This window comes from Dipodomys ordii, unplaced genomic scaffold (genome assembly GCF_000151885.1).
Source record: "Dipodomys ordii isolate 6190 unplaced genomic scaffold, Dord_2.0 Scaffold26, whole genome shotgun sequence".
NCBI classification, from domain to species: Eukaryota; Metazoa; Chordata; class Mammalia; order Rodentia; family Heteromyidae; genus Dipodomys; species Dipodomys ordii.
Window position 1 is genome coordinate 7,817,787 of NW_012267242.1, and position 11,938 is coordinate 7,829,724.

The following is an 11,938-nucleotide window of genomic DNA, read 5'->3' on the forward strand; positions in this document are numbered from 1 at the left end:
ACATGGGGTCTGCTTACTTCTCTGACCCCTTCTTATAGCAGTTTCATTTCCACCATGTCACACCAGTTTGATGTTCTGTCAAACAGGAAGGCCTTCTTTCCTCAGGTCTTTGTGTGCTTATGTCTGGTTGCCATGCCCTAAATATTCCTTGCCACATCTTCACCACATTGATTTTATATTGTATTTACATCTCAGGTTAATTGTCATATCCTCTGAAAGCCTTCCCTAACTATACAATGTACAGCAGTAACTCCATTTTGCTAACTCATGAACATTTGAATTTTCTGAATATCTATTGCCACCATTTGATACTTTTCAATTATTTCTCCTTTTGATTTCTTTCTCCCCACTAGAGTATAAGCTCTAATGGGAGCAGGGACCTACAATATGCTGGGTACAATAGATATTTGTTGAATTACTAAGTGAAAGAAGTCTAAAATAGTAAGTTATACCTAAAATGAACATTCTCTATCTAGCCTTTACTATGCTTTAAATGTGCCCCCTTAAAAGGCAAGTTAAACTCTTAATTTCTAAGGTAATAATGTGAGAAAGTGAGACTTAATGAGAGGTGATCTAGGTCAGAAGGCCCTGAGTTCAAGGCCCAGGATCAGCACCCTAAAAAAAGCATGAGGTCCTCCTACATTCCAGTACCACCATGGGCAGTAAAAAAATGTAGAGGAGTAAGTATCTAGTTAGGAATTATTAAGTAAACATGTCTTTGACAAAGATTTTAAAATGTCAACCTAACACAGAAACATGTTACTAACATTGGAGAAGAAAAATGCCATTGTCAAAATAACATGGGTACATTTAAAAACACTTACAGGTTCTTGTAGGTCTGTTTCTTCCCATGCTCCCCAGCCATCATCTTCCCAGTTTGTTGATTTACCTGTTTTTTAAAAAATGAAAATGCTTACATGAAATATATAGCTTAAAATACTTTAAACCCATTTCCTCTAACTGTAATAAAACCAATCCCTCTAAAATGTTGATTGTTAAAAAAGAAAACAAGCCAGGTGCTAGTGGTTCATGCCTATAATAATAGCTACTCTGGAGATTGAGATCTAAGGATCATGGTTTGAAGCCATCTAGGGCAGAAGTTTAAGAGACTCTATCTCCAAATAACCAGCAAAAAAATCTGAACTGGAGGTATAGTTCAACAAGCAGAGTGTCAAATGTGAGCAAAATGCTGAGCAAGAATGTAAGGCCCTAGTCCAAGCCCCAGTACTGAAGTGCGTATGCATGTGTACAAGTGCGTGCACACACACACACACACACACACACACACACACAAACAACTAGAAAATGTGTTACATTAGGATTTTGCCCTATATGGAAACAATCAGGAAACATCTGATCTACTGAATTTCCAAATACGTGTACTATTAAAATCGTGTGCACATTATTTGGATCTTAAGATACTGGACATCAAGAGGATCTATATTTATCAAACTGCAAATGGTGACAAATTTTTTATTTGTTTGCTACTTAAGACAAAAATACAGTTACAAAAACACCTAAAATGCCTTTAAAATGAATTGTTTCTTAACAAGACAAGGTATCCATGAAAAAGAAAATTAAGCTTTGAAATCAGATAAATTCAGTACCCACTTCTGATCCTTGACTTCTTACATATGGGACATCCTCTCAGATTTTAATTTGCAGTAATATAAAGTATCCAGTGATAGCTCAAATCCTGATCCAGCACTTAACGAATTCTGTGAGATCAGATATGTTATCTCTCATCTCTAAGCTTTAGGTTTTTTTCACTACGAATGCAGAAAAAACAATAGCTCTTTTAACTAGTCGGGCTGTGGTAAGGATTTGAATCAGACAGCATACATACTAAGGTATTATTATGAGCTTGACATAAGTTTTCAAGATCTTGCCACTAAAATAGAGTGACTAAAAGTACAAATAAGTAATACTTCAGCAATTAAAACCAGCTTTAAAATTCTTAAGGAAACCACTTTAAAAGATGGTTCTAATCTTGGGCATGTACAATCCTAGCACCACAGAGGTTGAGGCGGAAGCTGACAAGTTTCAGGTTAGCCCAGGATACACAGCAAGACCCTGTGTCAGAAAACCAAAAAGGGGGCTGATTTTGATGGTTTACAGCTGGAAGGAAATGACCAGAAATTTTACCTACATATAAGGTTTTAAAAGTTACTGAAATCAATTATGCAGAAATAATTTTAAAAAAGGAAACATTGTATATTTGATACTTGGAATCATTGTTCAATTAACTTGCAGTAATAGTAATCTAATTTGGGGTACTTAAATAAGAAATAACTACTTCCTAATATCCCAAGCACATGACTAGAATATATTAAGTCCTACAAGACTACACTATTTGATTAAAACTGCAATGTACAGATTTCCATACGTAAGTCAATTAACAATTTTAACAACTGATCTGTTAAATACCATGGGCCAAACCCTGTAGTAGGAGCTAAGAAACAGAAGAGGAACTAACATGTACCTGTAACACATGGAGAGTGCTATATATATTTGACTATTAAAGGATCTTGGAGAGGTGAGATATATAAAAAGTGAAATGCATTTCTAAAAAGTACTTATAGACTTGGAAAAAACTCACCACTAATAAGAAAAGGTAAAGAGGAAGACTAACATGAACCGAACATTTCTACATGCCTGAGTGCTTATGGACATTAACTCAATTTAAACACCATAAGGATCCTCTAAAAGCCCCCATTTTACAAGGAGAAAAACAGAGTTTAAGCAGCTTGACCATATCACATAGGATTAAGTAGTAAAGTAGGATTTGAATTCAGGACCACATTAGTTCCACAGCTCATACTTTTTTTTTTTTCTTTTTTGTCGGTTGTGGGGCCTGAACTCTGGGCCTGGGTGCTGACCCTCAGCTCTTCAGCTCAAAGCTAGCGTTCAACCACTTGAGCTACAGTGCCATTTGTGGCTTTTTCTGCTTACGTGATGCTGAGGAATCAAACCCAGGGCCTCATGCATGAGAGGCAAGCACTCTACAATTGAGCCACCTGCTCAGCCCCAACAGCTCATATTCTTAAGAATTATACTACTCATATTCCTACTGTAGCTCATGAAGAAGGATAAGATTAGGGAATGGTATAGTTTGCATATAATGCCAAAAGTAAGAGCTCTTAATTTTTTTCCCCTGATAATACAAACATCCCCTTGATATTGAGATGTAAGAGAGGCTAATTTTTGTTTGTCGTTTTTTAACTTAGATTACAATTTGTTCTTTGGAAACATAATCCAGAGAGGCAATTGAATTCATTTTCTACTGCATCAAAAACAGCTGTCTTATTTTGCTTAATGGAAGCAACTAGACCAACTAGACAATCCCATTTACAGTTTTAGAATACGTCTTGTCTGCTGAACAGGAAATTAAAGTCCATGACTCACTTTGCAACTGGCTATTAAAATTAATGCATATACCAAGGTACCAATATATCAAGAAAAGCATGCAGAATTAAAGTCCTTCAGGAAGGTCAGCTAATCACCCACACATTCATTTCACAAACAGCACCTTTCATGTGCTAGACACTGTGCTAAATGCAGAATATATAAAAGCAAATAACACGTCAAAAAGCTCAGTTTGAGCATAGAACTTCTGTTGAATTCTGTTAAAAACTATAAAAAAAAACCTTTTATTTTTCATTTATATTGGTATAAAAAGAACCTGAGTCAAGTCATAAATGACTCATACAATCAAACGGAAGACAGCAGTAATTTGGATTTCCTACCCCTGTGGAGAATCTATTCCTTTATGACACAATTCAAAATATTCAAGACTTAAGAGAAATATTTTAAGCAAGCGTTTGTGTTCATGAGGGCTTATCCATTTTTCAGTGGTAGGAAGCTTGATTAGGAAAGCTTTTGACTAGGAAGCTTCTCTCAACTAGAGGAAAAAGAGATTGGGGGGGAGGGGCAGAGGGGGGTTTGGACTCAGGGCCTGGGGACTGTCCTTGAACTTTTTTGCTCAAGGCTAGCATTCTATCACTTTGAGCAACGGGTCCACTTTTGGTTTTTAGGTGGTTCATTGGAGATAAAGAGTCTCACAGCCTTTCCTGCTCAGTCTGGCTTCCAACCTTGATCCTCGGATCTCAGCCACCTGAATAGCTAGGATTATAGGCGTGAGCCACCAGTGCCCAGATGAAAGAGAATTTAATTGGAGAGTTCCCACTACCGTTTTTCAAAGGAAATCAGGATAAAAACAGAGTAAAGATGTTTTATAGACTGCTGTACAATACTTACTATGTCTACTACAATAAATAAAATTCTAAATTCTAGTCAATTTAAATATGGGAAACATTTTACAAATTAAACATTACCCTTGTGGGCTATTTCTACTCGGTGCCAGTGATCTAAATTTTGTGGCATCCTTAATTTCTGTTGAAAATCATTTAGTATACTTTGCAAGCTGCTATTTGACAACTACTGTCAGCTGATGAAAAGTGTTAGACTCCCAGCACTTCACCAAAGATATTTCTGATATCTTTAAGTTATGCAAGTAGGCCAAGAATAATCTCTAAGGAAAAAAAAGACAAGTTTATACTTAAAACATAGCTATCAGCATCTAATAAAGATGTCATTCAGGTAAAAAATTTTATTTAGAAATAGTTTTTCCTTCTGATAACCTTTCTTGAAGAACAGTGTTCTTCCACTGATATAAGTTTAATACTTGTCTGGTCAGCACTGGGGTGTGAATTCAGGGCTTCATACTTGATAGGCAGGCTATTCTACTCTTTGAGCCACATTTCCAGCTTGTATTCATATAATTAGTACTGTTTCCTTTTTTTTTTTAAGCACTTGAGTTTAAACTCAGTTATTCCAGTATGCTCAACTTGCTTGCTTGATCCACTACCATTCTACCACTTAGAGGGTAATTGTAACTGGTTTTGTCCCTATTTATTGAAGCAGCAGCAACCACTAAATGTCCCATAAGCACTTCTATAATTAACACTGTCATCAACTGCCTCCGTCTTTCATTTTGTTGAAGGTAATCCAACAAATCGGACCAGAAAATTAAGAAAATGGCAGTTATATTTACTGCCTTCATAAAACTAAAATTACAGTATCTTTTGCAGATCTCCCTCTATAGGTATCCTGAAAAACTTTGCAGTGAAGAAATTCAGATGAGTTAGGATGACTAATCGAATCAGGGATTGTGGTTGGGGGCTCTGTATGAGTCCAGGAATCTGAGTTTACTAATCTCCATCCCCCAAATCAGAGGCAGACAGATCATAGATAATGTGCTAAGGTATACTAAATTAGAAATTAAATGTAATGCTATTCTAAGCTGATCCTCAACATCCTCTTCTCTTGGCCTGCCACTACTCTTTTCCTAGTTGGACTGTGCTTCACTAGTAGGCAGTCTAACAGTGCTGCCTAACAGAAATTTAATGTGAGCCACATGTATAAGCTAACTAGTCACATTTAAGTAAAAATATATAAAATTAAACTTGATTAAAGTATTTTAGCATAATATAGCCAGTAGGTCACAATTTTAATGAAATCAATGTGAATTTATGAGAAATTAAATCCTTTTTTATATATTTTACATTTAGAGTGTGTCTTGGTTCCTACTAGCCATTTTCCTAATGTTCATAAAACAAGTATCTGGAATCAGATTGCCTGGGTTAGATGTCCAGTTTTATCCTAAAGAGTTAGATGAGTTGGGGCAATTTAATTTTTTACTGCCTCAGCTTCCTTTTTAATAAAACAGAGTTAGTAACTATATCTCCTTTACAGAATTTTGACAAACTATTCAAAGCTCTAAGGACATATAGAGCTGGCAAAGGACACCATACTGTCTGTCATAGTGACACCTAAATACCGCTGTTATGATAAACTTCCAAGTACAACATTTTCACACACGTATCTCTCACATGTTGGCTAATTGCCTTCTCATTTGCCTTACCTCTCCATATCCAACTTCTCCAGGACGAAGATTAAGTCCTCATGAAGTTTGCTTGCATCCAACAATGATCTTTCCCTCTGTGAAACTATAGCATTTGATTATGTTTCTCATTCAGAATTTAATTATATACTGTTCTAGGTCATATGTGGCATTATTTGTTAGCTTGTAAATACTGATGTAAATACTTAAATCAGATTTTTATCTGATTCAACATGAATGTACCCGCTATCTGGTCTACACAACTCAACTCTAGAAGTACATGGAATGAGTACCCTACATCTGTGTACATACTTATACATGTACATGCATAAAAATTATGTTAAGAACATCATAAACAATAAATATTTGCTAAATGAGTAGTCTTTAACTATAAAAACTGTTATGGAGGTTCCTCAAAAGACTAAGATTAGAATTACTACATGATCCACGATTCCTGGGTACCCAAAGAAATCAAAGTCAGCATACCTAAATGCTCCTGTTTATTAAGAGCTCATCACTATTCACAATAGCCATGTTATGGAAACAGTAGCCTATGTGCCTACTAATGGATGAATGTATAAAGGAAATATAGATATATAGAGAATGTTATTCCGCTACAATGAAGAACAAAATCATGTCATTTGTAAGAAAATGGAACTGAAGATCACCACATTCAGCAAAATAGGCCAGACTCAGAAAGCCAAATATTGTATGTTATACCCATATGTGGACTCTACATTGTAGAAGGATGGGAAGGAGGGAGGGAGGAAGGGAGGGAAAGAAAAGAAAAAAGATGAAGTAGAAGGGGGGCTATTTGGGAAGAGGAAGGGGAGCAGCAGTCAGGGTACAAGAGAGTGAGTAGTATGATAATTATGATCAAAGCATACTACAAATGCTTATAAAGTTTCCTAATGTAATCTATTTCATACAACCAATATATGATAATAAAACTTCTTCAAAAAGAAGTGTTTGAAAACAACATTCTTATCCAAATGTTTCGCTGAATCACTCCATTAAAGCAGCTAAATTTACATACTTAAATGTAATGACCAAAACAGCTGTCACTTCTAAGCCTTTTGTAGAGAAATACAAAACAGCTAAGTTATTTTTACATAAATTTTATATATAGACTATATCCTGGATCAAAACAATTTTTCAAAGACTTTCTATAAGTGGAATAATTGATATTGATAATTTTGATTTTAAATGAGACAAAATAATTAATTTGACTTACTTCATAGCTTTAGTTTTCATTAAGAAAGGATAGTGAAAATGATATATTTTATCTTATTCAACTCCAAAGAAAGAATTTGACTATGTTAGAAAAGATCCTCTGGAAATCTAATTCAGAGTAGACAACTGGGTATAGACAAAAAATCTTCAAATATATACAGGTGTACACACTATTTATATTTCTCCATTTCAAAACAAAACTTTTATCATCACTAACAAGAGATCCTGAGGTCAATAACACAAAATCAACTTGCTTACTAAATTACATGTAACTTTCAATTCCCTCTCTCCCTCCCTTCCTCCTTCATTTCCTCCCTCTCTTCCTTGTTACAGGACTTCCTTTTTTTAGCCCAAGCTGGCCTTGAATTCACCATCCTCCTGCTATTACCTCTGAAGTGTTAGGATTACATGTATGGTGATACATACAACCACACCTAACTCCAATTACAAAGGCCACTGAAACCCAAAATAAATAGCATACCATTCAAAAAAAAAGATTATCATATTATCCTTAATTTGTATCAGTACTCCATTGCACAAAAGCTTATCTTTCTTCCAACAATAAATAAAACAGGTAAAAGTAAAAAGAGACCAAAATGGCAAATTTTGCCTACTGGAGAAATAGAAACATAAATGATGAGAATGCTTCATGTTACTTTCATACTAATATTTATATCCACATGTTGCTCCCAAAGCAGTCATTTTATGACAGGTAAAATCCCAGATGTAAGCAAAGTATGAGGTGTGTGTGTGTGTGTGTGTGTGTGTGTTCTGTTTTGTTTTTGCAGCAGTAGTGACAGAACTCAAGGCCTCTCATTTGCTAGGTTCTACAACTGCCCATTTCGCATTGGTTAAAATTTTGGGAGATAGGATCTGATTTTATGCCCTGGCCTACCTGGACTGCAATTCTCCTATTTGTGCTTCCCCTGTAACTTGGATAACAAGTGTGTACTACCATGCCCAACTACTGGCTAATATGGAGGTCTCCTGAACTATTTTCGGGCCATGCCTCAAATCACAATCCTTTAATCTCTGTTCCCTAGTAGCTATGATTATAGGCTTGAGCCACTGCAACAGCTCAAATGTTCCATGTTTGAACTGAGCTTCTCCATTTCCATACAACGTACTGATAAAACTATATTTCTGGCAAAAAAGAAACACATATTTAAATAGTTTTGAATCTTTAATCTTCTCCAATCAAGCCTCCATATTCTCAGAATTTTTCCTTAAAATTCACACATAATCAATATTTTCATTGAAGATTCTATTTAAGTCTTCAAGAAGTTTGCCAGCTTAAGATATTTTGTCTAGCTCAGTTGCTGAAATTATCATTCACTCCTTATCATTCACAGACTGAATCAAAACTTCTCCTAAATACACTGATCTCCAATCAACTATCCTGACATGAAGAGAAACAGAGGAGCAAGATGAAATGGTAAGTGATTAAAAATAACTATCTCTTCACTGATCATTAACCTGACTTTCAGTTTCTGTTTTTTAATACCCATCACCAAATTATTTTGAACTATTTAGAATCATTCATTAGTAGCATAATCATAAATTCTTGTTTTTATAAGAAGCTGTTCAATAGCTCAGTAAATAAACTTTCAAACAACACAGAAAACAATTTTAATTATCAAAGAAATTTCTTGTGTTTTGGGGGGTTTTGCACTATTGAGGATTGAACCCAGGGCTTCCTCAAGCGTGCCAGCCAAGCGCTCTACTACTTAAGCCATGCTCTCCAGTTCCCAGATGTCCTATTTAGGCATACTTCCAATGAGATTATTCTACTAACAAGAATAAGAAATCCAATTTTTGCTTTCTATAGCTCTATTTAATATCCCAAATGCATCATTCTAATTTGCCTTTGAATAATAGTCTGTCATCCATAAACGCAGTATGTTTTTCATTTAACAAGAACCCGAAGCTACAAAGGAAATTGAATTCTAGAAGTGGACAATTAATTTGACAGTATTTGAATGAGTATGTCAAAATCAAAAACTAAGTAAGAAACCGAAACCATAAAATGTTAGGAAAAGGAAAACTTAATTTAATTTCCATGGTCTAATAAAAGATCTTCTTAGCAGAGAGCAAATTCATTTCCGTTTTTGAGACAAGAAAAAAAAGATAATGTACTTGTTTCTATAAAAAGAACCTCTAGAACATATGACTTATACATAATTCAGAGTTCAACAAATTTCAGTTGGCTTTTTTTTGGGCTCAGGTAAGGAAGGCTTCACAGAGTAGGCAGTACAACAGTAATAACAGGAAGGAAGGGGCCTCATAATTTTCTATGCCTCACAACTATCAGGCTTTTTATATTTCTAGGGAAATGGAGAAGGAAATAAACTTCATATTAGCATCTTCCTTAGGAATTGAAGTATGTAGTAATCAAAAATTTGGTAATCAAAAATTAGGTAATCAAAAATTATATAGTCAAAATCTATAAACCTAAAGAAACTCTAAATGCCCCATTCTCCTTTTTGTTAAGTACTAATATATCATGGCACAAAGCTTAATATGTTAACTCATTTTACTATAAAACTATTTTATGGACAACTGTGGAGAAATTACCCACATAAAAATATGTTCTAATTTTAAAAGTCCATTGTCTGATAACATAAATATTCTCTGTAGAAATAGCATTTTTTATAATAGCTATTCAATTGAGATATGATGGCATTTCATTGTGGTTTTGATTTGCATTTCCAGATAATTAGTTTTATTGTGTATTTTCTCACATACTTCTTGGCCATTTGTATATGTTCCTTCAAGAAATGTCTGTGCAAGTCCATCTATCATTTTTAATAATTATTATTTTGCTGTTGAGTTCCTTTTGTTCTATACATTATCAATCTAGAATAGTTAGTATTTTCTCCCATTCTATAGGGTGCCTCTTCAACTCTATTGATTCTTTGCTATATAGAAGATTAATAGTTTGATATAATCTCATTTGCCAATTTTTGCCAAGTATTCTGTTTGTTTTGTTTTGTTTTTGCTGGTCGTGGACCGGAACTCTGGGCCTAGGCGCTGTCCCTCAGCTCTTCAGCTCAAGGGGAGTGCTCTACCGCTTGAGCCACAGTGCCACTTCCAGTTTTTTCTGTTTATGTGGTGCTGAGGAATAGAACCGAGGGCCTCATGCATGCAAGGCAAGCACTCTACCACTGAGCCACCTTCCCAGCCCTTGCCAAGTACTCTGATTCACTCTGTATATGTATTTATTTACTTACTTCTTGTCCCTCTCAAGTGTGATTTCTTAAAGTTCTAGTCTAGAAATCATTATCCCTTAAAATTATGTCACTATGTTAAGTAGGTCTTACTACTACTGGTTTAGAAATCAGTCTCCCTCAAAATCATGTCAGTGTATCATTAAGTGGGTCCTCACTATTACTACTCATACCCATTCCTGCAATTTCAAAGTTATAAGACCATATTTTAAATCTTAATAGATGTTATTTGATTGATTAAAACAACCATGTGGTAGTTTTCATTTTTGTAAATATTGGGAAATAAGGGCATTGGAGATCTTTTAAATGTACAAGTGATTGTCTCATTTTATAACTACAGACACATAGAAACAAATAGCCATATTGTTATTACCTGACAACTAAAGTACAGAACTTGGTGTATTATGATCTGTGTGCCCAGGTACAAGCTCCTGGTACCAATTTTCCTGCTTCCTGTTTTTCTTCCACACTGTTGCCATGGTACCTTGCAGATTTATCAAGTACAAATCAATCACGTTATTTCTCTGCCTTTTTAAGTCTTTCAGAGGCACCCACAAGTTTTACAAGATTTATGGATGATTTAGTTCATGACAGCCTCATCTCCCTCCCCCCCCTTCTCACATCCTCTCCAGCCATTCAGTTTTTCTGAGTTGTCTAAATGCCTTGCTATCCCTGGCCTCCTTCCTGCACACATGAGGCTAATTACCTTTTCCCTCTGCTTTCTTCTTACAAGGCAGAATTAAGTATTAGCACTTCAAATCCTTTGCATCTCTCTGGTTTGATATGGCAAACGACTGACATATATGTCTCTACCAAAAACCCTAACCTCCTACAGAACACAAACTACCAACCTTAATTGGTTTGTCGCATCAATGATTGGCACAGAGTAAAGGTTTATTCATGGACACTTCTGAGTTGATTACCTCCTAATATGTTTATTGACAGGCCCAGACTGGCCTCGAACCCACAATCCTCCTGCCTGAACCTCCTGAGTGCCTAAGATATCTGCTGCGTTTTGGAAGAGAATAGTGTTGTGTTTTGTTTTAGTGGGCCTGATGGCATTATTACAAAGCACAAATGTGCTTCAGATTGGTAATGCAAAAAATAAATAACAAGAAACATATCCTTGCAAAAGGAGACGGCTAGGGAATTCTGAGAAAGTTGCACACATCTACTAACCCAGCACTGGGCTTACCATTTAGTAGTCAAGAAGCAGTAGAAGGCCTCTAACCTCAATAAAAGCATATTAACTTTTCTTAAGTCATGTCGTTAATTTCGAATCTCTTCCTAAGAGGTGTTTTTTTTTTTTTTTTTAATTTGGGACTTCATTCACCATCTTAAGAGTCCCTTTTTACTCATCAAGCAGGCACTAATTCTTTACATCTGAATGAAAGACAGGGTTCGGGGGAGGGAGGATGTGTGGGGGGGGGGATGATAAACATTTCTGGTAGGGTAGGCGGCAAAAGCCACAGCGGCAGGGATGGCGCACGAGGGGGCGCCGGGGCAATAACAGGGTGAGAGGGCTGACATCGGGCATGGGTCACCGAGCAAGTAGCAGGGGACGGTGGACAGCGGG

At 35.8% G+C, this 11,938-nt stretch overlaps 1 protein-coding gene across 1 annotated transcript in view; it reads right to left on the reverse strand.

The window, feature by feature from the left end:
- Positions 1 to 11,938, reverse strand: part of Rab3gap2 (RAB3 GTPase activating protein subunit 2 (non-catalytic)) — a 72,300-nt gene that overhangs the window by 59,935 nt on the left and 427 nt on the right. Inside the window, exon 2 of the mRNA XM_013014987.1 lies at positions 825 to 889. Within this exon, the coding sequence (XP_012870441.1) occupies positions 825 to 889 (65 nt within the window). The remainder of the gene's footprint in view (positions 1 to 824; positions 890 to 11,938) is intronic.